This window comes from Microtus oregoni, unplaced genomic scaffold (assembly GCF_018167655.1).
Source record: "Microtus oregoni isolate MIOR12 unplaced genomic scaffold, Mior012 000002F_ref0000024, whole genome shotgun sequence".
NCBI classification, from domain to species: domain Eukaryota; kingdom Metazoa; phylum Chordata; class Mammalia; order Rodentia; family Cricetidae; genus Microtus; species Microtus oregoni.
In genome coordinates this window covers 60,791,861-60,819,592 of record NW_024543061.1, presented here as the reverse complement: position 1 = coordinate 60,819,592, position 27,732 = coordinate 60,791,861, and the positions used below count along the sequence as shown (strand labels likewise).

Here is a 27,732-nt window from a genome sequence, read left to right as displayed (position 1 = left end):
ATCAGCGAGTTACACCCAAAGTCCCTAAAATTTGGAGTTTAACTTGTATTTTTTTAAAAACCTTTATTTCTGTGTCTGTGATTCATGGGGGCTAGCATTCAAACTTTTGTACACATGATAGTACAGCATTTTCCTAACCACTGACCTATCTTCCCTGCCCCCTACTTTTATCTGTCTTCTGCCCATGCATGCATCCACCTATCCATCTATCCGTCCATCCACCTACCTATCTTGTGTGTGTGCATGCATGTGTTTGTGTGTGCATATAGACACATGCTATATCCCATGTGTGGAGGTTAGAGAACAGTTTCCAGGCATTGGTTCTTGCCACCATTTGTTAGAGAAGAGTTTTCAGGGATTGGTTCTTGCCAGCTGGGGATTCAACTCAGGCCATTAGGCTTGATGACACATCTCCTTTACCCTCTGAGACACCTTCTAGACAAGATGATAGAATTTCAGATCAAACACTCCACACCTCGGGTCTCTTGGTTCTGTCTCTCTTGTGGAATTTTGCAAATTATGGGGGAAATCCAAGAAATAACATGAGAGAAACTTACAGTCAGATTTAGCATGCATTAATAGTTATCCACATTAGTCATCTTTGAATATTTTTTTTGGAAAGACCTAAATGAAAAAAATATAAAATTGTTAATGGAAGCAATGGCTTAAATAGGTAATATTCTTTGAATCAAGGGGTTTTAGACTTGGTTGGGGCTACAAATAAAGATTTAGAAACTTTCATTAGTGTGACAGGGCCTGTGGGTTGAGCTAGTTTCTCTAGAGGAAGTTGTTTCACTGTGTAGAGAATGTTGCAAAGGTTCATTCAGAGTTAGGAAGATTCTCATTGACAGGCCATGAGAGACATGAAAGGGAGCAAGCAGGGTTTCCCCACTAAGTAAGACAAAGCAAGGATATTTAAGAGTTTTGTGATCAGAATTGTGAAGCCATTGCAGAAAGGTAGATAGTTTTCTGTTTTCATTGGTAGAGGAAAACGTTGTGTTGTTAGTAAGTTGGCTTACCAAATTTATCACAGTCTTTGATGCTTCGCAGATGCAGTAGATGTTCCCTGTGCTCAGCTGATGGGGTAAACAAGGCCTTCTACTCGGAGTGGTGCTCGGGTGACGACTGTGTGCCCTTTGAGGAGTTTCCCTCAGGATTTTATGTGGTTGCAAAATATGGACCCTCATATTAAATTACACTATACATGTAGGTCATTCTAGATCCAATAAGGTTGGTGCAGAATTCATAGCAAATCAATACAGCTATACCAAAGTGTTTTTTTTAAAATCTTAGATCACCTGACCAGCACATTTAAATTGTGTCTAGCATAAAAAACAAAGTGTGTGCGTGTGCACCCACCCCTCTACAATGTGAGTTGAATGTTTATTTAAAAAACCTTAATTTAGTAGTTACAGCAGAGACTTTGATAGTTTCTGTACCCGCTATTTATAAGGTTTTTTTGTTTGTTTGTTTCAAAGCTCCTGTTTCCAGCCGCTCTTACATCAGAGGTTTATATGTTTATAATGAGTTCTCATTCCTTCCCTTTCCTACTCACAAGTTCCTGTGGATCTTGTACTTAGCAGTCCCTCAGCATGACACGCAGGTATTTATATCTGGTCCACATTGCCACATTCCCAGGTATTAACCTGACTTAGAGATCTAATGCAGAAGTACGCCTTACACATCTACATGTGGTGGGCAATGAAGCAGCATACACGGAACTTCACTAATACTCTCCTGTGAAACAGTGGGCCATTGGAGTGATTAACATGGAGAAATGATAAGGGACATTTTTCTGCTGTATCATCATCCCAGACTTAGAGATGGACAGCCTTCCATTTTCCTGAAATTAATACTTAAAAGAACTTGAGATACAAAAGATTTTCCCATAGTTTTAATAACTCTCAGTCAGCACTTGGGTTGTCCTAGTTTTTGGAAGTCACAAATGAGCCTTCTGTGAACACTGTGTGCAAGTCTCTTTGTGGATAATATTGTTATTCACTAAGTGAATTTGTGGATCATATAGTAACTGTAACTATGTATGCATGCTTAGTTCTCTAAGGAACTTCCGAACTGTTGTCTAAAGTAGCTGTTGGAAAGTGGCTTATTTTGTTGTCATTGATACTACTTTCTGGTCTCCCCTGCTCTGCAGCATTTATGTTGCAGAGTGAGAAAGAAATTGTGATGGTTTAGATGAAAATGACCCTCATAGGCTCATAAGGCATGGCGCTATTGGGAAGTGTGGCCTTTTTGGAAGAAGCATCTCACTGGGTGTTGTCTGAGGTTTTCTGTCCTACCAGCTCCCAGTCTTTAAGTCCCAAAGAATTACACAGAAGTCTACATTAATAATACACTGATTGGCCTATTAGCTCAGGCTTTTTATTAACTTTTATATCTTATATTAGGCCATAATTCTTGTCAGTGTTAGCCATGTGGCTTGGTACCTTTTTTGGTGAGGCAGTCACATCTTGCTTGCTCTGTGTGTAGCTTCCTCTCTGTCTGGGTGATGACTGTAGTCTGACTCTTTCCTGTTCCCAACATTCTCATTGCTCTGTTTCTACTTCCTGCCTGATCACCCCACCTATACTTCTTGCCTGGCTACTGGCCAATCAGCAGTTAATTTAAAATATAAGTAACAGGGTACAGACCATTGTCCCACAGCAATTGGGGGCAGGCCTTTAAGTCCCAGATGCTCAAGCCAGGCCCTGTGTATCACTCTCTTCCTGCTGCCTGCCAATCCAGATGTAGAACTATTAGTTACCTTTCCATCACCATGTTTGCCTGCATGTCCATTGCTTCCCACCATAATGACAATGGACTAAACTTCTAGAAGCCAGTTCCAATGAAATGTTTTCCCTTATAAGAGTTGCTGTGGTCATGGTGACTTCATAGCAATAGAAACCTTAACTAAGATAGAAATGTAGATGAAATGGAATCTTTTCCCCCAGATTGTGAAAAAAACATATTAAAGTAGAAATAAATATATCCTATGTATATAAGTAGTTTGCTTGTATTTCCACTGTTAGTGAATGAAAATTTATTTTTCTGTATGTTTTAGCTTGGGAAACTTTTTAAAATGTTATGTATTATAATATTATTTAGTGGTATTTTATAGGCTCTTTTCAAAATGTGCTCATTGTTAGGTGTGTGGTTTGAATGTGAAATGTCCCCTAAAGGTTCGTGTGTGTGTGTGTGTGTGTGTGTGTGTGTGTGTGTGTGTGTGTGTAATGCTCACAGACACTTGGTTTCCAGCTGAGGGCACTGTTTGGGAAGATTGTGTTATTTTGAACAGCCCTTCTTGGAATGAATGACTGGGGTTAGGCCTTGAGGTTTTGTAGCTTGGACCCACTTCTTGTCCCTCTCTGTTCTCTGCTCTCTGGATGCAACACAGTGTATTCAGCAGGCACAATGTAACCAGTGGCCATTTGTTCCAGTCACCCTAATGGACTGTATTCATTTCTGTTTAAGGATTTATTTATTTTATGTGCACTGGTATTTTGCCTGCATATAAATCTTTGTGAGGGTACCAGATCCCCTGGAACTGGAATTGTGGACAGTTGTGAGCCACCATGTGGTTGCTGGGATTGAACTCAGGTCCTCTGGTAGAGCAGCCAGTGCTCTTAACCACTGTGCCATCTCTTTAGCCCCAACTGTACCCATTTTTAAACTGCAAACAAAAGAAACCCTTTCTCCCTTTCTTTGTTAGATATTTGTCATCACCAGGACAAAGTAATTAATGTTATTTATGTTCTGCAGTGAGATTCCTGTTCATATCTTTTCACATAAGGATTGGTTGTCTTTAATTTTGACAGCTGTTTATATCTTATGGACAGAGTATTTTGAAATCAAATTTATGATTTACAAATATTTTTCCTCATCTACAGCTTGTCTTTTTATTAAATTTTATGTTAGAAAGTCTTGTTTAATATACTGGCTGTCAACATTTTCCTATTGAACTTTAATTTGTGATCTAAATAATTGCAAAATATGCAGTTCTTTTTTAAATTCAATGTGTATGGGTGTTTTGCTCGCATGCATATCTATGCACCACATGTGTGAAGTGCCCATGGAGGCCAGAAGAGTGTTGCATTTCCTGGAACTGGAGTTACAAATGAGTGTAACCTGTCATATGAGTGCTGGGTATCAATTTGGGTCCTCTGGAGTAACAAGCCAGAACTGCTGAGCCATTTCTGCAGCCCCAAGATTCCATTCTTTTGGGTTGTTCTTTTTTTTTTTTTTTTTTTGATTTTTCGAGACAGGGTTTCTCCGTAGCTTTTGGTTCCTGTCCTGGAACTAGCTCTTGTAGACCAGGCTGGCCTCGAACTCACAGAGATCCGCCTGCCTCTGCCTCCCAAGTGCTGGGATTAAAGGCGTGCGCCACCACCGCCCGGCTGGGTTGTTCTTTTAAGCTTTATTAGATGATATAACATAATTGACAGAGATTGAGAAGGCTGAGAAAAAGCTCAAATGCAGAAGCACTAGCCACAGAGAAGGGGCAAAACAAAGAACAAAAATGAGAGACTTTATTAGAATAGATTAGAATAGATAGAGCTTCCATCAGGGGATGGATCTGCCCACCATCTCTGGGTCAGACTTTTTAATAAGCTTTTGGGGGTCATTTCCCCTTTAACTTCCCTTCTTTCTCTCTGATTGGTCTTGTCCTTGCCAGCAATTTCTAAGGATTTCAATGTGTATCTGCCTTGGGAAAGGGGGTACAACCTTTGGAACAAGGGTCAGCCCATCTTAAAGGGACTAGTCCCCTTTCATGCTAACACATCTGCCTTATGTGTGTTGTGTGAGACATCTATTGGGAAGATGGGACACAAATGTCTCTTCATCCCAGATAGGGAACTGAGAATAGACAAAAGTAATAATTTTACTCAGGTCTAACTTGGTAAATCAGTTAGTTTATTAGATGTACTTACAGGAGCAGGAAGAACTCAAGGCAAAGCCTACTCCAGCTCACAAGACCCTGAACCCTAGAGCTTTCTGTATGATTTACAGTCAGCTTGGCAGATTGCAGATTCTCCTTTAGTTTAGTAGTTTGTTCTAGGAAGGTCCCCTGGCAGAAGTTAATTGCTTCTCTAAACTTGGGGAGGGACTTTGTGAATCTTGTAAGTTTCTGTATTTCCAAACATAAGTGTACTTCTTGAGTCTTATGAGCCTCCTTTTACAATTTCCCGAGTCTTAAGAAGCCTTTCTCTAGGAGGGAATTTTTAACATGGAGGAAATTGCTATATAATACTGTGATGCTGGCGCCTGAACTCTCAGTGCTTTCTGTGAGCCAGGGAAGCATGCTGCCAACTGAGCTATACCTTTAGCCCTAGGGCTATTTAATTTTTAATTTAGAGTTTAATAAATATTGACAGGTCTAACTTGTAAAAGCTCCTTAGGGCCTTTCGTAACTTTGAGGAGTATTGAGAAGTCCTGTGATCACAAAGTTCTGAGAATGGAGCAATGTGCTAAAGCCCCATACTATAGATTACACACCTACATAAAAAGTAGAAAGTAGGGGGTGGCGCAACTCCTAACATATACCATTCTAGTGTAACGGCGTAAACGAATGCAGACAGATTGTAAAAATATATATAGCTTTAATGGTGAAATAGACTTACAGAACCACCGTTTCCGCAGAGACCAGGAAAGCAGAAAGAGACTGCTGGGAGCATGCTCGCCAAATTTATAGGCCAACATTAGCCCAAGGTGAACATGCCCCCTAAGGGGCGGGACTTATCCCTACATTCTAGATTCATGGGCTCTTCATTTTCAATCATTAGTGAGTTTGTGTCTCTCCATGTGCACATGTGTATGTGCATGTGAGTACTCATCTGTTAATTAAGAAAGTTTGTTATAGTTTAGCATTTTGGAATGTTTTATAGCAGTATGTGTAGTTTAATAGTGCCCATCACAAATACCTTTCTTCCCAAGCCTCACATTGGTTTGGGTGACCTGTATCTTAGTTATTTGGCACCATGGCCAAGGCAACTTAAAAAAGAAAGCACTTGCATGGCTCAATTTTAGGTTAGAGTCCAGGATGGTGGTGCAAAGACATGGTGGCATGACCGGCTGAGCTTACCTTTTGATCTTCAGCGAGTGAGCACAGTGGGAATGATGTAAGTCTTTTGAAACCTTAAAGCCACCCCCAGTGGCTACATCTCCTCTAACAAGGCCAGGTCTCTTGATCCTTCCTAAACAGTTCTACCAACTGGGGGCCAAGTATTTAAACAAATGAGCCTGTGGGTGTTCTTCTTTCAAAGCACCACAGGCTCTTTGCAGATGTATCCAAGGCCAAGATTTTCCAGGAGTCATCAGAATGTAGGGAGAGGCTAAGAAAGAGCTTTAGTCCTCAGTAGGAGGCTTAGTCCTACAGACATTCTTACTCTTAGACTTTTCTTAGCCTCCAGATCTAAGTGTGTGTGTGTGGGGGGATAGTTTCTGTTTTAAGCTGCATAGTTTGTGGTACTTTATTTTTGGAGTTGTAAGAAGCTGAAAAGCAAGGTATTCAGGATTTCTAGCTTGTTGGGTAGCATTTTTAGATCATTATCGTGTAAGTCAGTTATTATCAGGAAGACTTTTAAGAAATAAGGTTCTTGCTTCCTTCCATAAGCTAAACTCACTGATTTTCTTCATTAGAAAGATGAAAGCTACGGGGCGATGGTGGCGCACGCCTTTAATCCCAGCACTCGGGAGGCAGAGGCAGGCGGATCTCTGTGAGTTCGAGACCTGCCTGGTCTACAGAGCGAGTTCCAGGACAGGCTCCAAAGCCACAGAGAAACCCTGTCTCGGAAAAAAAAAAAAAAAGATGAAAGCTTATCTTTAGCTGTTCTCTCTCATTTTTCCTTTTTATGGGCAATAAAATTCACACTTCTAGACCTGACACTGATGTAGACCTGCTTTTAGCCTCCTTTCCTGTGACTTCCTTCCTATCCTTAGCTTTAACCATTCTGTGTGTAGCTTCTTGAGACGTTAACATCTCTTCTGATCATCAGTATTTATGGTACCTCCACTCTGAAAGGTTCTCTCGTTATCTTCCTCACCAGCCAGCATCTGCTCATCATTTATAAGTTGTCCAAGCTTCTCTAGTATCCAGTCACAGACCTTCAAGCTGAGTTATTTTTTTTCTTAAACTTATGTATTTAGTGTATGTGTGTGGAGGTAAGTGTACGTGTACGACTTCTGAGAGCCAGTCCTCATCTAATGTGTGTTTTGGGGATTGAGCTTAGCTTGTCATGCTTGGTCATTTCCTACAGGACCTTCTCTCTGGTCTCTAGTCTGTATTTTTAGAAAACATTACTTCAGTTTAGTGTTCCCTGTAAAACACATGCTCCCCTGCTACTCTCTTCTCTATTGGTTCTAATCTCTGCTGAAGGAGGGGAAAAACAATTGTCCTGTGTTCCCAGTGACCAGAGTAGTATAATTTTCTGGTACATAAATATGACAATCATTTCCTCCTCCTTACAAGTCTTTTATTGACTTTGATTTGCAAACAGGATAAAATTAAGTATCATATTTGGCAATTGGAGCCTTTCTGTATATCATTTTAGGCCCTTTTCTTTATGCTCAGTCATCTCAGATGAATCTATTAGAACATGCTTTGTTTGGTGTTTATGTTTCAAAATATTCTTTTTCCTTTACTAGATTACCTCTGCTTTCTGTTTCAGATCTAGTAAAGGTCAATATGTCATTTAAAAACCAAGCTAAATGTTGGTTCTTTGAACAGTCTTTCTGACTGATATGTTTTTCAGAGGAAGGCTGCTGATTCCTGTACACTGCCTCTGTGCTTTGTATTTGATATCCTTTGAATGCACTACATTTGGAATGTTTACGTTCTAATCATTTCACTTCTTATTGTAATTTTCTTTTTTTTTCTTTTTTTTCCATTTTTTTTATTGAGAAAAGGAGAAAAAAAAAACCAAGTTTCCGCCTCCTCCCAGCCTCCCATTTCCCTCCCCCTCCTCCCACCCTTCTCCCCTCCTCCCACCAATCTCCCCCTCCCCCACTCCTCTCCCCATCCCTCTCCAGTCCAAAGAGCAGTCAGGGTTCCCTGCCCTGTGGTAAGTCCTAGGTCCTCTCCTCTCCATCCATTTCTAGGAAGGTGAACATCCAAACTGGCTAGGCTCCCACAAAGCCAGCACATTACGTAGGTTCAAAACCCCGTGCCATTGACCCTGGCTTCTCATCAGCCCTCATTGTTCGCCATGCTCAGAGAGTCCAGTTTTATCCCATGCTTAATTTTAAAAATAAAGTAATGTAACTCCTCTGAATCCAAGTTTTATTTTCTTTAAAATATGGGCAACTCTATTCCAAGGAATTCTATTCTGTAACTAGTCTTTCTCTGTCCCGCCATTCAGCTCCCAGATAATGGCACACAGACTTATTATTAATTATGAAAGCTTGGCTGATAGCTTAGGCTTGTTTCTAACTAGTTCTTAAAACTTAAATTACCCTATTAATTTACTTTCTGCCTCATGGATTTATTATCTTTACTCTGTACTGCCCATGATACTTTCCTGCTTCCTCTGTCTCTGACTGGTGACTCTCTGTGTCACTGCCTTTCTTCTTTCTAGTATCCTTTCTGCCTCGAAAATCCTGCCTAGGTATTAGCCGTTCAGCTTTTTATTAAACCAATCCAAGTGTCACATCTTTACAGTGTACAAAAGATCATTCCACAACACTATTCCTCTCCCTTCTGTTCTGTTCATTGTTTGTAAATCTTCTGTTCTCAGGTGGATGCTCTTCGATTGCGTTTAGAAGAAAAGGAGACTATGCTAAATAAAAAAACCAAACAAATTCAAGATATGGCTGAGGAGAAGGGTACACAAGCTGGAGAGATACACGACCTGAAGGACATGCTGGACGTGAAGGAACGGAAGGTCAATGTTCTTCAGAAAAAGGTAAGGCACAAGTGTTCTCTGCACAGTGGCCCCTTGTGTCATAACCTTCTTCTGAGCACTCTGCCAACCGACCACTAGAGCTGCTCTCCTTCTGTTTAGATTTGCAGAGTACTCGGAACCATTGTTGCGGGAGGTAGATTGATAAAACTGCTCTACAAGTTCAGTCTTTCATGAAATCAGCGGTATCACTATCTTTGAGTAGGATTTCTCATCCTGTTTCTCAAAAGTGTTTTAGCAATTGACACAATATTTGGTTAGCTAACCTACCTCTACTGTCTTTAATTGGAATAGAAATCTATGAATAGCACATAGATAATCCATTTCATTACTTAGGTGACAATTTTGAAGAGTATAGCTTGCGCCTGTAATAAGCATATAACGTACGAGGCAGACCTGGAAGCTGAGCTGGTTTACTCTGTCCCTTGATTGTAGCACTCCTTTTGAGTTAGTAACTTGCAGTATGGAAGACTGACTAACCTCTTTGGCCATTATTTGAAATGGACCGATTTTGAAATAAAAATAAAACTACTATTTTTTTTTCTAGTTTTAAACTTATATAAAAGCTGTCCTTGATGCAGTAGCTGTAGGCATGTCATTTTTGGTTTGTTTCTGCTGAAATGATAGATTTGAAATGTTTGACACTTTCCTAGTTTATTGTTAATTTGCTAACAGTCACCAAGGAAGAACTTTCTTTGCTGACCTTGGCAACAATTTAGCTTTTTTATTTGAAGAAGATCATGTCCTGTGTTTTCAGTTATATTCACTTGTTCTCATTTCCTTTTTGCTATTGTAAAACTTTGAACACTCTAAATATTGGTTGATTGTTTTGTTAATGCATACTAATTTGTTGTTTTAAAAATGTAGTGATTTTTATGTCTCTCTACCCACACCGCTCACTTCCTTTATTCTTCAGTGACAGCTTGCACATAAAGAAGCAAATATATATTCTTATTTTGTTTATATTTTTGAGTTATTTTTCTTGGCACCTGGTAGTCTATATACAGGGATAAATATGGGTACACATGCGCGTGCGAGCTCACACACACACACTTTGAGGCAAATCTTACCATTCCTTACTATTATTTTTCCTTTTTTTAAGGTTAATGTTTCCAAGTTCCACCCCAAGGATAGGTGTTCCAAAGGTGTAATCATTGTAATACATTGTATACATGTAAACATGTATAAGATGTTTTACAACTTTGTTAGCAAAGTTTATTCTGATGGCATACCTACATTTTTTGCTTTATATAATACTACACTAAAAATTGTTTGTATTTAGCTTCTGTTTGTGTTAATTACTTTTCTAGGATCGACTCCTTGAAGTAGAATACCTTGGTGAAATGATAGGCATTTATAATTTTGATGACTTTCCCAAGTATCAGCTGTTTCCTACAAGCATAGTATGAAAGTGTTTCCATAAAGACCCATCTAGAGTGGGTTTTTATTAGTCTCTCTGCTTCTGCCAGCCTGGAAATGAGGAAGTAGTTTGTCATTATGGCTCCACCTCTTTCCTTATAAACAAGATGGAATATAATTTTATGTATTTAAGGTCTTTTTATTTTCATTTCTGCAATGTGTGTGTTCATAGGTTTATTTACCTTTTAGTGATTTGTAGCATTTTTTCTTCCCCAATTAAAAATGGGACACATTTAGTTTGCTGTAACTTTTAGATGTTTGGTTTTTGACTGTATGCACGAATGTCTGTTAACATAGGTTTTGTGACATATTTCAAAACTTACGTTTTAGAACGTCTATTTTATTGGTCTTTGTATTCAGCGGCTTTTTTTTCCAGGTTTTCATATTTGTGCCTTGTATTAATAGCTATTCTTTTCATCATAATTTTTTAAATTTAGTGATGACTAGCTATTTGTGGTTACCATTTCCTCATTTGAAATTTAGGGTCTGTATCTGTCATCATTGTTGTGTGACACTATCCTTGGAAAACTTGAACAAACGTCTGCTCACCTCAGAGAGGGAACTGATGATAGGCTAGAGTCTCGATAGGACCAAAGTCCACCTGGGTGAACTAATGAATTTTACTGGGGTAAATGCAAGAGTTTTACTGCAATAATGTGGGTGAGGGATAATTTTCAGGAGTAGAAATGACTCAAACACAGCCGCATCACTAAAAGCCTACCCCATCACAGTGGGAGTTCATGAAAGTTAGAAACCTGGAGCACAGTATGCAACCTGCAGGGGCTCAACAGTTGGAGGGTGTCTCTTCCTTATGTTCAGTTGGTCTGAGCTTCTTCCAGCAGCTGTGCTTGTCTTTGTTTCTTCTGGCCTCTTTGGCTGATCTGCTTCTTCCACGCTACTTTGTCTGAGCCTCTTCTAAACACCTCAGCTTTTCTCAGTCTTTCCCCAGCAGTCCTGATTCATATATAACGTTGGGTTCTGCTCAGTTTCAGGGCCTGTCTGAAGCTGCTTTGATTTGTTCGCTTTCTGTTTTAACTAGTTTTCCTGGAGGACGAAGTGTGTCACCTCCTCTTAGAACATCCTGTTGTTTAACCTTTCTGTAAACAACTTTTGAGAGTTGGTTTTCCCTTCCACTATGAGGATTCCAGGGATTGAGCTCTGATTTTAAAGGGTACTTAAAGGGCACTTGCCCCTATGCACTGAGCTGCCTTGACAGCCTCTTATATTCTCCAAAAATTCCTTTACTTGTGAATAATATAGACTCAGAAATTACCTGGCCTGTGAGAAAATTATAACCAATTCTCACTTAATGAATTAGACTTCAGTGAATGCAGCCATCTTTATTGTCCTGTTAAAATATTTTTAGGAAAGAAATAGAATTCAGTGTCCTTTCTTTTAACCCTCAACATTTTCAGTAAAAAATGTAAGAAACTTGTCTACAGAGGGCTACTGTAATTTAACTTTCTAGGAAGAATTTAGGCATCTCTGCAGAGATATTTTCTGTGTAATACTTAACCCACGTTGCTTCTCAATTAACACATTATTCTATGAGCAAGGACAATGGGCAGTGGTTTCCATTGTCGCCCTGTTCTTTGGTATTTGAGTTCTCTGGGAAGGTATCCCAGGAAGTAATTGGTACTTTGACACAGTGGTGGCTGTGGTAATAGCCAGGTGGTTAGACCATTGACTGAGGTGTCCTGTTCTCCTGGGCTGCACTGCCCCTCAGTCTTCCAGTTCTTAGTACTATTCATATCTGTATACATTTGTGTAACCCTGTGCTCAGAGAATACAGGAGGCAATAACAGATCTCTAGGGTTTACGGTGTGACTTTCAACAGACTTCTCTTTAGATCGTGTAACTAGAAAACGGAAAGCATTGGTTCACACACATGCTAGGCCCTGAGGTCATAAATGCAGTCACACCATTGCTATTGCCTCAGGCTTAGTCTTTTAGCAATTTGAGTACATTAAGCTGTGCAAGTTTTCAAAAAATATTTCTATTATTTTGTATATGTAAATGTTTTGACTGCCTGTATGTCTACATATTACATGCATACCTGGTGACTGCTGAGGCCAGAAGAGGGCATCATATTTCCTGGAACTGGAGTTACAGGCAGTTGTGAGTCACCATGTGGGTGCTGGGAATCTGGGTCTTGGAGAAGATCAGCCAGTACACTTAATTACTGAGTCTCTCCAGCCCCAGCTGTGCAAAATTTTAACCTGTGCCAACAGAGTGTAAAAAGAATTTCAACTCTTTCCGTAATTGCTTCTTAACAGATCTTGACAGGCTGCGATTTTGGTCTCACCACGTTTTGCTTCTTTTTATCCAGTTCATTATGTAAAAGGTCTTAGAATGCAGTGTTCTATACAATGAATAAATCCGTTAGGAAATTCCTTTCCTTACAATTAAAATATATCTGGGTTGTAGTTTTGTAAGGGTCATACATATACTTCTGATACACAGTAATGCCTTCCCCTCACCTTTTTCCTTTTTAGTTTTAGTTTTCTGAAGGTAACTATGATCTGAAAATATGAATGGAAAATTCTAAAAACTTATAAATTTATAATTATGAACCATTCTCAAGAGTTTGGTAAAGTTTTATTTGTCCCATTTTGTCTTACAGAGGACTTGAATTATCCATTTGTCTAGTGTATTTGTACTGTGAATACTGCTGCCTATTGGTCATTTACGAGGCCGGTAGCTATTGCCAGATAACTGTTTCTCACATCACTTGTGATGTTGTAGTATTGTGTTGAATTAACCCTTATTTACTTCCTGATGACCCCCAAAGCACAAAAGTAATATGCTGTAGGTTTTATTATAGTATATTGTAATATTCTGTTTAATTTTCATTATTATTATTTTTATATGCCCAACTAAAAGATTACACTATATCATGGTTGTATGTGCAGGGAAAACCATAGCAGTATGTACTCATTTGGAAACTGAGTCTCAGACTCATGGCAGTCTGCTTGTTTCTGCCTCCTGAGTGCTGGGATTGTTGGTTTGTCTCACCACATATGCTGCAAATTGAGTTTAAAACTATGTTTAAGTATCTTAAGATTGTGTTGATCTTCTCCCCCTCTCCAGTTGATATTGGAAAGTATTTGCAGAAAATGAAGTCCAGGGCCTTTCTGATTGATTGGCTTCATCATAATAATTTAATTCTGTTTAAAACAGCTTGTGGAGGTATTGTTAAAGCAGTTGCTCAGGTGCTCCAGGTGATTATAGGAAGCGCTGTGAGATTTCTTTGGTAGAGAAATTCTCTTCTTGGTAGGGATTAAGGCTTTGAAGGCAAAGTACTGAGTTCTAGCTGACTGGACTTATGTGGATTTATGCCCACTCAGTCAGATGTGTTGGTTCCTGACAACTGTACAATGCTGATAATAACTAGAATAAAAGATGCTGGTAAATTTGTGGCAGTCTATAGTTGGTATGTAGATTTGATGTTCTTCATGTACTATTGCATTTAGTTTTACCTTTCCTCTGGCATCAGTTTTTATCACTATAAAATCAGGTAAGGCGAAGGCAGCCTTGTATATATAATACAATATTTTATTTCCAACTCAATGTGATGAGTAGAGAGGTTGTTTTAAGGAATTAATCTACCTAGAGTAACTAATTTAAAATATTTCTATTTTAGTTCACCCATGTTAGATTTTCTCTTTAAAATAAGCTTCAGTTCGTTTGATCATTGCAGAATTCTACTCATGCAGAAATTCGATGCATGCTTAAATAGGTACTCACTGGTTTTGTTTGCAACAAGTAGAGAGTACATAAAAAGCCACAAAATGACAACCTGAGTCGGATCTCTGGAATTCACATGGTGGAAGGAAAGAACCGACTCTAGCAAGTTCTCCTCTGTTCTGTCTAAACACACGGAGGCATAAGTGTACTAACAGACCTACTTAAATAAATTAAATGTAAAAAAAAGTCCTTGGGATTATAAAATGGCCCACCTTCTACAGCAGTTTGTCCAGATACTGTCTACAGTGTGGGAATGCTAGACAGAGGGATGAGAGTTAATCTTACCACTTGGAACAGTGTGTCCACAGTGTTTGTGTTTTTAGGCACTCTCTTGAAATACAACCCAGACTGACTTTGACCTCATGATTTCATATAGTAAACTAGATGTACAAAGCAGAAAGTGAAATCATGCAAAAGTGATAGACTTCTGTCCTTGTCAGTTCTGTAGTCTGCATGCCTGTCAATAAAAACTGCCATCTTGGCTGGTGGTGGCGCACACTTTTATTCCCAGCACTTGGGAGGCAGAGGCAAGCAGATCTCTGTAAGTTTGAGGCCAGCCTGGTTTACAGAGTGAATTCCAGGACAGCCAAGGCTACACAGAGAAATGTAGATGGTTTCTCTGTGTCTGAGTATCTGCTCCCAAATAACCATTCAGAGGTTTATTATTAATTACAAACACTTGGCTGAGAGCTCAGACTTGTTACTATGTCTTACATTTTAAACTAACCCATGTTTCTTATCTACACTCTGCCCATGGCTTCATACTTTTTCTCAGTATGGCAAGTCAGCTCCTATTCCCTGTATCTCTTGAGGCTCCTCAGACTCTGCCCTTCTTCTTCCTAGCATTCTTTGCCCCGAAAATCCTGCCTAGCTATTGGCCAATCAACTTTTTATTAACAATAAGAGCAACACAGTTTCACAGTTTACAGAAGGATTATTCCACAGCAGAGAAAACATGTTTCATAAAAATAAAAGAACCCCCCCAACCTAAAATTTTTTTGTATGTATACTCTGTTATAGTAAAATCCCAGCAAATTTCTGCATGAGTAAAATTTTGTGATATAGCATCTTTTTATTTCTAAAGTCATGGAAAAGATTCTAATAACACCATACTAATAAAAACTCCCAGTTAATGGATCACGTCTACCCATCTTTGTATCCTCCTCTAGCTCCTCTCTGTCCCCTCCTGGTCAGTGTATACTGGCTTTTTTTTAAATAACCTTTTCTTATTTTCTTGCTCTGTTTGTGTCTGGCTAGCTGATGACTGCCCGGCTTCTTGCCCCGGGCGTCTCCCTTGTGCCCTCCTCTCCCTTCTTGTTCCTTTCTTTTTTCTTGAGCCTGGATTTCTCCTCCTCTTTCTTCTCTCTGCCTAGCAGCTCTGCCTATCCCTCTCCTGTTTAGCTATTGGACAGTTAGCTTTTTACTAGACCCAAAAAAAAGTAATCCTATTTCATGTGGACTAATTGCAGTCCTTCCGCAATACTGTCTTCACATTGGGACTTTCCATCTCATAAGACAATTTTGTCTTCTTTTGTTAAGGATTTGCTTATTTGTTTTTGCGGTTTTTTTTTTTTTTTTTTTGAGAGCCAGGGTTTCTTTGTAGCTTTGGAGCCTATCCTAGAACTAGTTCTTGTAGACCAGGCTGGTCTTGAACTCACAGAGATCCGACTGCCTTTACCTTCTGAGTGGTAGGATTAAAAGCATGCGTTGCTACCACCCGGCAAGGATTTGCGTATTTGTATATATGTTCTTAGGATACTTATCTTTTCTCTGTGGTGGTGCAAAACTTTGACTGTTGTAAGGTGTAGCATGAATAATAAAAACCAGAGACAGCTATTGGGGTCCAACCTGAAAATCAGAAAAGCAAAGCAGCCAGCCACCAAAGAGACCTTTTATCTCTACCAAATCCATTAAGACCAGTGTACAAGATCCTGTCTCCGTAAATCCTCAGACTTCACACTCTAGTTGAGTTCCTGTCTCTTCCCTGTTATATTTTTTTCCCTGCCCAGCCGTATTGCTCCTGTCTCCCCCTCCCTAGTGCTAGGATTAAAGATGTGTGATTCCCAAACACTGGGATTAAAGGGGTCATCCACCACCACCTGGATCTATTTCTGGATCGAGTTTATAATCTTATATAGCCTAGGATAGCCTTGAACTCACAGAGATTCGCCTGCGTCTGTCTCCTGAGTCCTGGGATTATAGGTGTGTGCTGGCCTCTAGTGGTTTAGCTTTGCAATCTGAATTTGAGACTAGCTTTATTTATTAAAATACAGATGAAATATCACTACAGTAAGTGTTTAGTATATAATTTTAAAACAAATTCTCTCTCTCTCTCTCTCTCTCTCTCACACACACACACACACACACAGACACACACCACAATTTGTTTATGATTTAAATAATTGTTATTGGGCCTACTTCTACCTCATAAATGACTTTTTTTCTGAAATGCATGTGTTTATTCAGATTGAAAATCTCCAGGAACAACTGAGAGATAAAGAAAAGCAGATGAGCAGTTTGAAAGAGCGAGTCAAGTCTCTGCAGGCGGACACCACCAACACAGACACAGCGCTAACGACCTTGGAGGAGGCTCTTGCAGAGAAAGTGAGTGATTGGATTGACCCTTCCCAGACCTTTGTGTTCTGCTTTCTCATTATTCTAAAACTTTGGCTACAAACACAGAAGAAATCTTTTCATGGAAACAGTTCTTGGCTGCTGATGTGCAGAGTGGAAAGTGGAAAGACACTCTAGTTACTGTTAGATGCTAGCACCAACTACTCGGAAAGATTGGTTGTACACCAAAGACTATCACCACATTTCCAATAGAATCAGCATATGTTCCCTATTTTGCTGCTTTCAGAACGAAAAGAAATCCATTACTTAAAAAAATGTGTAGAACATGGGACATTGATTATCAGGATTCTATCCCAGACTAGCTCTCCTGTTACCTAACCATCCCATGGCATTTTCATGGCTTTTATTCATGAATATTACACCCTTACTACTTTTCTAGTCTTGGCATACTCCTAAAATGATTTTTAATTTTATTTATTTTTATGTGTATAGATGTTTTGTTGACATCTATGTCTGTGTATCACATATACCTTGTGTCCCCAGAAGTCCCTAGAGACCAGAAGAGGGTATTGGATTTCCTGGTATTGTAGCTGCCATGTGGGTGCTAAGAGTTGAATCTGAGTCCTCTGGAAGAGCAGTCAGTGCCCACCTGCCCACCCACCTTTCTTTCGTTCTTTCGTTCTTTCGTTCTTTCGTTCTTTCTCTCTCCCTCCCTCCCTCCTTTTTTCCCTCCCTCCCTCCCTCCCTTCTTTTTATTGTCATCTTTGCACAGGGGCCATACTAATCTTTGTATTATTCTAGTTTTAGTATATGTGCTGCCTAAGTGAGCACCAGTCAATACTCTTAGTCACTGAATCAATTTCTCTAGCCCCTTGACTTTTATTACTTTATTTTACCTTTATGATTTAAAAGAATGGTTAAATGAATAAGTGGTCTGTACCATCCTAGAAGATATTTTAGAGAATCTCCTTATGGTGATTTTGTTTTTTATTGTTCTTTTATTTGTTTGTTTTTGTTTTTGGAAGGTGACTTGTTTTGTGATAGAGGTTTCTATAGTGATATTTTATTTGTATTTTAATAAATAAAGCTTGTCTGAAGATCAGAGTGCAAAGCTAAGCTACTAGAGACCAGGCAGTGGTGGCACACACCTTTAATCCCAGGAGACAGAGGCAGACAGACCTGTGTGAGTTTAAGGCCATCCTGGGCTATACAAGATTGATCCTGAAACAGATCCAGGTGGTGGTGACTGACCCCTTTAATCCCAGTGTTTGGGAGTCACTTTTAATCTTATCAATAGGCAGGTGGAGACAGAAGCAATACGGCTGGTTGGAGAGAGGAATATAAAAGAAAAGAGACAGGAACTCACTGGAATGTGGAGTCTGAGGTTTGGTGGAGACAGTGCTGTCTAGGCAGTCTGAGGATCATCCTTTCGGTGTGAGCATTGGTAGAGGGAAAAGGTCTCTCTAGTGACTTACTGGTCTGCTTCTCTGATCTTCAACTTGAACCCCAATATCTGTCTCTGTGTTTTTATTATTCATGCTATATGTCTCATGTGCTGGCCTCAGGCTCACAATATAGCTCAGTGTATTAGTCAGGGTTCTTTAGAGGAACAAACTTATAGACTGAATCTATCATCCATCCATCTAATGGGAATTTACTGGAATTACTTGCAGGCTGTGATCCAGGTCTGCCAACAATGACTGTCTATCAATGGAAGGTCCAAGAATCCAGTAGTTGTTAGTTAATTCTAGATGTCACAGCTGGTCTTCAGTAAATGCCAGAATAGAATAGTGTAGAATAAATAGTCTTGCTAATGAGAGTGGAAGCAAGCAGGCAGAGGGAGAGCTAGCTTCCTTCCATGTCCTTTACATAGGCTACTAGCAGAAGGTGTGTGCCCCAGATTAATTCAAAAGAGCTGAATTAATGGTGTCCCACCTCAAAGATCTGGATTAGAACTGGGTCCTTACACTTCAAATTATTTAATTAAGAAAATATGTGCCCAGCCATTTGGGTTTTAGTTAATTCTAGATGTAGTCTATTTGATAATCAAGAATAGTCCTTAACACTCAGGGTGGTCTTTAGCTCTTGATCCTCTTATTTCCAGTTCCCAGGGTTGGAATTAAAGGGTTATCCCATCATGCTGTACTTTCCTTGGGATATTTAACTGGATTCTTTTCAGAGGCATAACACAACATTCCTTAGGTCCTTTGGACTCAGAATACTTTGATCTGTTGCCAGAATGATTATGTATTCTGTGAGTATGTTTAGAAATACTACCCAGAAATATAATAAATTCCTTTAGCCTTCATGCTTTCTGAACACCTGGAAGAATAAGTTTAAATTTTTCTACCTCATCTTTGTCCTCCTTTATGTTAGATTATTGTATTGTAGCTCCCCTCCCTCCTTTTGATATATGAGTTATGAGTAATTTCTATGGCTGTGTAGGTAGTGTGTCAGTACCATTATAGTGAAGAAATATGTTACTTATTGTCCTAAGGGCATACACATAAATTTTTGTGACTTGAAAATTTAATTTAAATGGCAATATTTCAAGAGAGTACTTTAGTGATTCAAGAGAATACTTTAGTGATATCTAATAATATTTGAAGTGATATAGGAAACTACTCTTGGAATTTAAAAATAAGCAAAGTTGGACATTTATTGGTTACAAAAGGAGAAATTAGTTATTTGAAAAGTTAATTTATAGTACAAACAATAAAAACCCAGAGACAGATATTGGGGTTCAACCTGAAAATCATAGAAGCAAAGCAGCCACCACTAGAGAGACCTTTTCCCTCTACCAAATCTTCATACAGAATGTCAAGATCCGGTTTCCTCAAACTCTGCACTCCACTGAGTTCTGTCTCTTCCCCTTTATATTTTTTTTCCCTGCCCAGCCTTATGGCTCCTGTCTCCACCTCCCCAGTGCTGCGATTAAAGGAGTGGGTTCCCAAGCGCTGGGGTCACCTTTGTGTGAGCTCTGTTTCTTTTGTAGATTGATTCAGTCTTGTGTAGCCCTCAGCTGCATTGAACTCACAGAGCCTTTTTGCCTCTGTCTTCCTAGTCCTGGAATTAAAGGTGTGTGCTACCACTCCCTGGCCTGTATGGCTGCCTAGTATGGCTGCTTCGCCCTCTGATCTTCAGACAAGCTTTATTTATTAAAACACATGCAATATACACTATATAAATTCTTGAAGAGCTTACCATTGCCTTTTTAGTAGATGGTAGAAGAATTGACTTTGGTCAGAGGAAGCAGAGTATGCTACCGGATGTAGGTACAAATGGTAGTTTCCTCATGACTTGGTGTGCTTTCTTTTTAGGAACGAACAATTGAACGCTTAAAGGAGCAGCGGGACAGAGATGAGCGAGAGAAGCAAGAAGAGATTGATACCTACAAGAAAGATCTTAAAGACTTGAAAGAAAAAGTCAGCCTGTTGCAAGGAGACCTCTCCGAGAAGGAGGTTAGGATTACCAAATGGAGTTACTCAGTTTGCTTAGTCATCGCTTTCTGTGTATCTGCGGTGTCTGCACAGTGCAGACAAGCAAGAAAGATTCTTAGTATTTTGTGGAGGGCTTTCTAGTTGCCTAGGAAGCTGTGAGTGCTACAGTAGACTGCTTATCACTTCTTCGTCCGTTACGACCCTGTTCTCTGTTTTAAGAGTTGATTTCTTATGTGATACCAAAGCTGCGTATCCTAGAGTAACTGCAGCCATGTTTTATAATGAGAGACACTTCTAACAATACAAGTAACAAAGGAAGAAATCTAATTATAACCGTTATTAGAAACACAATCACCTATAACTTATGTGACTTCATGATTTTGATCTTATTTTTGAATAATCCTGTTAGTATAATTTAAATAGCTAAACAGTTGAATGCTGTGTGATGAGTAATCCAGCAGATTTGTCTCTTAACTTTAGGAAAATTTCCAGAAGTAAGTTTCTACAAGAATTTCCTGCTGAAAGAGGGGGGAAAAATCCCCATTCAAATTACTTAGTTACTAAGTTTGGTTACTTAGGTTCTCAAAGCTCAGTCTCTTTTATTTTGTGAAAATAAGTACATTAAGTTAGAGCTCTTGTTTTATTTTGCGACAGGGCCTCCTCTATCTCAGGCTGGCCTTCCACTTCTGATCCTCTTGCCTTCACCTCCTGAGTGCTGGAATTACAAGTGTGTTCCATGCCTGGTTTACGTGGTGCTGAAAATTGAACCTAGAACTTGATGCATGCCAGGCATGCTTTTTACTGGAGCTGCACCCCAGTCATTTCTAGGACTCTTTATGTCACTGTCCATTTAGTCCTGAGGATCAACCTTATTTCAGTTAACGTCTGGAAGCTAAAGATAATACGTTTTTATAGTTCATGAATGTTCTTGAAATGGGAACTTTCAGATGCTATGACTAACAATTTGAAAAATTAAATATACATTTTATTTCACAGTATTCATCTAAACATGTCTTGATGCTTTTAGGCCTCTCTCTTGGATCTCAAAGAGCATGCTTCTTCCCTGGCTTCCTCAGGACTGAAAAAGGACTCACGACTCAAGACCCTTGAAATTGCTCTTGAACAGAAGAAGGAAGAGTGCCTGAAAATGGAGTCACAGCTGAAGAAGGTTGAGGAGCTCCCATTCTCACTTTGTTTGCATAAGAACACTGTAGATAGCTCTGAATCCTTCCTTCTTCCCTCCTCCCTCTCTCTTGTCCGCTGAGGATCATAGTGACACTACAGATTGTACAGTTATTTTCATTTTTCTTAGTGGGTTAGTGATGTGTTTGGTTTTGTAGCTGTGATACACCAAAGATACACATTAAAGTAGAAAAGATTTATTTGGATTTACAGTTTGAGCGGTTACAGTCCATGGTTGGATGATTCCATCGCTTTTAGTCTTTAGTGGGACAGAGCATCATGCCCACCAGAAAAGCAGATAGGAGCAAGGACAAAGTGTTCCTTTAAGCTCATGGCACTAGTGAGCTACTTCCTGTACTGAGATCCTGAGTGTCAGCCTCTCCGCAATGCCATCACATTTTGGTTCTATGATTGAACCACAGATTAGGTCAGTGCTCTCCTGATTTACCCACTCACTTCCCAGTCACCCCAGTTCTGAACATCGCATTGGCAAGTCAAGCCTTCAGCACATGAGTTTGGGAAGAGGAAGACTTTCATTCCCGAGAGACAGGTTCTAGAAGGTTCCTGCAGACTGCCCTTTGCTTATCCAGGGCTGCTTCCTTTTCTTTCGCTTTTACCACCACTGTAGCTTCTAACGATCCCAGTTTAGTCTAGAATTTTGGTAGCACATTAACATCCTGGCCTTTCACTAGGATCTTCTTTCAAGTCTGTGCTTAAACTGTGTATTTTCTTTCTGTTTAGCTTGACAATTTCATAGAATATATTGTACATGTTGATTACTATCACATTCTTTCTCCTTTTCATTCCTTTTACATAATTGCCCTGAGTCCTTTTCTCACAAGCATGTTTTTGTTTTGTTTTAACACACTGAGTTTAAAGCTAAAAACACCTTGACCATAAGCAACCTAAAGAGGAAAGGGTTTATTTTATATCGCTTATCATGAAGGTAAATGAGGGCAAGAACTGAGGCAGTAACTGAGAAAGAAGCCATCGAAGCATGGCTTACTATGCAACCAAGAACCATCTGCCCACATGGTGACATTGCCCACATGGACTGAACTCTGCCACATCAATAACTAAGAAAACACTTCATAGACTATAGGCAGTCTCATGGAGGCAGTTTCTCAACTGAGATTCATTCTTCCCAGATGATTCTAACTTGTGTCAACAAACCAGCACGCCAGGCTATGTGACCATGGTTTGTATTGTTCACTGGAACATGTTGAGCTCGTCAGTGCTGATCAGAATGTTTGCCACTCCTCTGGATCATAAGTTAACCAGGCTAGGGCAAGGTCACAGAGACACCTCCACAATCTATGATTGACTTGACAGCAGGCTAATCTCATGGAGGCCCACTGCTGGCAGCCACTGCTACATGAGTTCATGATTACATTGACTATATCATGCCCACAAGAAAGCATCTTATAGTTTTCTCCACATATCCCAGTCCTTACATTCTTTTCACCTTCTCTTCACCTGATCCTGAGAGGGGGTAATATGAGAGTCTTGTTGAGGGCTGAGCACTCAGCCATAACTTTTTTTTTTTAAATATCTCGATCAACCATGAATCTTTTGCATTTTGCCACCTTTCATTCCAAAGAGAAGTTTTTCTGATTAAGACAGTTGTTCAAAGCCACCCTGTCTCCAAAACCCAGGAGAAAAAAAAAAGAAGAAAGAAAAAAGACAAGTAGTATTTATATGTGGGTATAATTAGAGGTATTTAGAAGGCAACTTGGCATTATGTCAATTTAGCTAACCAAGAGTATAAAGTTACCCCTTGGATCTAAGACCTTCTTAACTCTGGGTTCTTTAACTATATTTATAGGATCAGGCATGAAACTCAGTTTGTGGAGTGGGCTTTAAAATTTACCAGAGAGTGCTTGGTTTCCCCCATATCAATAGTGCCACCATTGCACCAAGGAGGCACATAATTGCCTGGCCAGTTGGTATTGTAGTTAATAGGGTTCTCGGCTGGGTAAGACCATTGCTGCCTTTTATCACTTAGTAGCCTGCAGTGAACTCTCTGTACTACGAAAGTTGGCTAGCGCAGGGCGGTGGTGGCACACGCCTTTAATCCCAGCACTCGGGAGGCAGAGGCAGGCGGATCTCTGTGAGTTCAAAGCCAGCCTGGTCTACAAGAGCTAGTTCCAGAACAGCCTTCAAAGCTACAGAGAAACCCTGTCTCGAAAAACCACACACACACACACACACACACACACACACACACACACACACACAGAGAACACAAAACACAAAACAGAAAGTTGGCTAGCGAAGAGGTCACTTCCAGCTCAGTTTCGGTTATTTCTTTCATTTGTCTTTTTGCTATGTGTAGGACTAAGTACTATGCTGAATTGTAACACAGATACCCTTGTCTTATTCCTGATTTTAGTGAGAATGTTTTGAGTTCCTCTGCATGTAGGATCATGTAGCTCTTACTACGTTGAGGTAGGTGCTTCCCATGCATAGTCTATCAAGAAAGTTTTTATCATGAAGGGATGATTTCTCTTCTGTTCACAGTTTTTTTTTGTGTGTTTATTTCTTTTGTTGTTTTATTTATTGAGACAGGGAGGGTCTCTATATCTTTTTTCTTGTCAGTAACTTGTTTTTGTACCTGTACCTTCAGAGTGTTGGGATTTATAGACGCATGCTTCCATGCTTGAGGTTTACATCTTGAATTAAATATTTTACTCTATTTGCCAAGTTAATTAATTAATTCATTTATTTTGACATGTATTCCTACTATATAGCTCATTGTCCTGCAATTTGCTATGTAGATCAGGCTGGATTGAAACTCACAAAGTTCCACCTCTAGCCTCTCAAGTGCTAGAATATATGCTACCATGCTCAGATGTAAAACTGTTTTAAATAAATGTTTGTAACACTGACTTGGCAAATTTCTTTTTGAGTTTATATTAGTTTTATAAAGTTGTAAAAGTCTTTAAGGTGATTTAATATTTCTTGAAATTTCATTTTAAAGTGTAAATGGCAGGCAGTATTGGTGCATGCTTTTAATCCCAGCACTTGGGAGGCAGAGGCAGGCGGATCTCAGTGTGTTCGAGGCCAGCCTGGTCTACAGAGCTAGTTCCAGCACAGTTATGACAGAGAAATCCTGTCTTGGGAAACAAACAAACAACAAAAAAGTATAAATGATCTCAACAGAGTTTAGATATAAGTGTCTCTGATATAAAATTTGTTATGATATTAAGAAAAGGTTGATAATTTTTTTTTTACTTTTTACATCCTTGTAGCAGATTGACTTTCTTCTCAGTGATTCTTTATTCTGGATCATTGACTCCTGAGTTATGTTTAACCTTGAACTTCTATTTAGCTACTGGTCATTTTCCTCCTTGTCCCCAGTCATTCTTCTTTTCATACCTTCACTCTTGTGGACTGATTTATTTTATTTTACTTTAAAAATATATTTTAAAGGTTTATTATTAGGAGAGATAGCTCAGTGGTTAAGAGCATGTATTGCGCTTTTAGTGGACCTAGGTTTGATTCCCAACATCCACATTAGGCAGCTCCCAGCTACCTGTAATTGCAGTTCCAGGGGATCCAAAACCACTGGCCTCCATCGGCACCTGCATTCACATGTACTAACAGGCACACATGCACATGATTAAAAACTTTTTAAGAAGATTTATTATTGTTTTTAATGTGTATATTTGTGTGTTAGTACATGTGGATGTGGGTGCTTACAGGGGCCAAGAGATGGGGATTGGGTTCCCTGGAAGAGCAGCAAGAGCTCCTAACTGCTGAGTTATCTCACATACCTCTTGGCTGTTTTAAAGCAAATAGAAATTATCCTGAAGACGTTATACAATTTCATTTGTTAAGCGTTTTTCTGGCCTGTGTCGGTTAACAGAGTGGGTGCTGAGGATGTGGTGGTAGACAATATAGAACTATCCACTGTCTTCAGTGAATTAATAGTCTCTGGTAGCGAAAATAGACACATACCCAGCAAAGTTTAGCAAATCACAGAGTCTAGGGTATAGAGGACCCCTTCTATGGAAGTAGTATTTAACTAACCAGTGACTGTAACCTAGCATGTGTGAACGCCAGGCCAGTAGTATTTATAGCATAAACAATAGTTAGAATTAAATGTAACAAGATTTATCTCCATGGCATTGATTATAAGCTGTTGTTGATACTTGTTTATTGTCTTTTGTTGCCCCATCCCAACCTCCTTCTGTTTCCTCTTTCCTGTTATCTCTTTTGTGTATGTGTGGATAGTGGGGTGTCTTTATTCATTCCTGCTTTTTATTTACACCTCACCTAAAGTGAGCATTCTGTGAAACAGCTTCTGTTCCCCCTGCTGTTGGACACACTGTAGTAAAACAGTCTCCATAGCCCTCCTGTCCATGCGAGAATGACCAGCAGGAGTACCCCACCTCATTCAACTCTGGCAAAACCGTATAAGAAGAGCTAATTCCGCCGGGCGATGGTGGCGCACGCCTTTAATCCCAGCACTCGGGAGGCAGAGGTAGGCGGATCTCTGTGAGTTCGAGACCAGCCTGGTCTACAGAGCTAGTTCCAGGACAGGCTCCAAAGCCACAGAGAAACCCTGTCTCGAAAAACCAAAAAAAAAAAAAAAAAAAAAAAAAAAAAAAAAAAAAAAGAAGAGCTAATTCAGAGAGTTGAAAAACAATGGTGTCTATTTATTCTTCAAGCTGGCGTAGTTGTTTCCTAAGTTAGTTAGGTTAGTAGGTGTTGAAGAGATTAAAATCCCCCCCCTGCTGGGAATGGAACCTTAAACAAATGAACTTGGTGACATATTCACTCTGAAAATGTAGATAATACTTTCATGAAAGATTTAACTTAATTTACACAAACTTTTCTCATTTACTTATGCTACTTTGTGTCGTGTTTTCCTAAAATATTTTCTGAAGAATTTATTTTCCTCTACTATTTTTGAAATATTTTGAAGATGTAATATATTTTCTACTTATTGGATAAAAAATGTGATGTCTTAGTCTTTATCTTCTTATTAAGTACATTCATTATATACACATGGCTTTAGAAATTAGTGAGAAGGAATATTTTGGTTTGCTGAGAGCCTTTTGAAACTTGGTCCTCAGTTGGTGGTACTGTTTTGGCAGTTACAGAACCTTTTAGACGTGAAGTCTGGATGGCAGAAGAAGGTCACTGAAACCCTTAGGTTTTTAGGTCTTAGCCAGGTTCTACTTGTAACTGAGCTCTCTGCTTCCCCTCTGTCCCCAGCATGCCACAGATCATGCCGTGTACTTCCAGCTCCTACAACCATGGATGGAGCCCAAGCAGCTACTCCTTCTCCTTGATAGTCTATACCCTTAAACCATGAGCCCAAACAATCCTGTCTTCCCTTAAATTTCTTTTCTCAGCTATTCTGTTAAAATAATAAGAACATTAATACAATGAGTAATTTGAAAACTAATTTGTAATTTTGTAATTTGCAGTACTTTAAAATATATTGACTTTATTAGATGTCTTTTACAACAGAATATACTTTTTCTTAGTTTTAAGAGTGGGCCTTGCTTTCTAACTTCATTTGTCAATCCCAGGCTATCTTGTAAAATTCTGAATTTTAGCGAAATATACTTGAGAGAAACTGTTCTTTCTTCCTCCCTCCCTCCCTCCCTCCCTCCCTCCTTTCTTCCTTCCTTTCTTCCCTCCCTCTTTCTTGGTTGTTTCCAAGACTCACTGTGTAATTCTGGCTTTTCTAGAACTCACTATGTAGTCTAGGCTGTCCTGGATCTCACAGAGATCCACCTGCCTCTGCTTCCCAAGTGCTGGGATTATGCCCAGCTCAGAGTAGCTATTTTCTTAACCCAGTTTCATTTGCAAAGCATTTGTTTGTAGCTGTAGGCCATATGAGTCATACATTTGGCAAAGCCACATATAGGAGAAGGAAATTAGGTTAGGCCTAAAGAAATGAGTCTCAGCATTGATGTAAGAATACAAAGATCAGAATTTATGGCCCTCCAATATAGTTTTCATTAATCTCAATCAAAGTGTCAGTTGGGTTATGATGAATTTTGACCTCATAATAAGTGTTCCAAGATGAAATAGTTTTTTTAAATAAGAAATCCATTTGTAAACTAAAATAATTCCTACCCATTAATTATTAATCTTTTCCCCATGTAATCCTTTATTAGAGAAAAGCTTTAGAAATTGAAGATTAGCCATTAACACTATTTACATTGAAATATAACTCATTCTTTGGGCATGGTTTGCTTACTGCCACTGTACCTGTATTGGCTAGACTTTAAAATTTTTAATTTTTTAATTTAATTTTTGGGTAGGCACATGAAGCAACACTGGAAGCCAGAGCCAGTCCAGAGATGAATGACCGAATACAGCAATTGGAGAGAGAGATTACCAGGTACAAAGATGAATCTAGTAAGGCCCAGACTGAAGTTGATCGCCTCTTGGAAATCTTGAAAGAAGTAGAAAATGAGAAGAATGACAAAGATAAGAAGATAGCTGAGTTAGAAAGG

General features: G+C 39.3%; 1 protein-coding gene and 1 pseudogene across 12 annotated transcripts in view; one reads left to right on the top strand and one right to left on the bottom strand.

Moving 5' to 3' along the window:
• Window positions 1–27,732, top strand: part of Erc1 (ELKS/RAB6-interacting/CAST family member 1) — a 360,167-nt gene that overhangs the window by 104,434 nt on the left and 228,001 nt on the right. For all 12 annotated transcript variants that reach the window (XR_005972232.1, XM_041630969.1, XM_041630950.1 and 9 more), the window contains 5 exons: window positions 8,727–8,894; window positions 16,524–16,661; window positions 19,952–20,092; window positions 21,099–21,239; window positions 27,538–27,731. Coding sequence is in view for 11 of the 12 variants with exons in the window: in XM_041630969.1 (XP_041486903.1) it covers window positions 8,727–8,894; window positions 16,524–16,661; window positions 19,952–20,092; window positions 21,099–21,239; window positions 27,538–27,731 (782 nt within the window). In the remaining variant the exon portion in view is untranslated. The remainder of the gene's footprint in view (window positions 1–8,726; window positions 8,895–16,523; window positions 16,662–19,951; window positions 20,093–21,098; window positions 21,240–27,537; window position 27,732) is intronic.
• LOC121443898 lies at window positions 17,372–17,462 on the bottom strand (annotated as a pseudogene).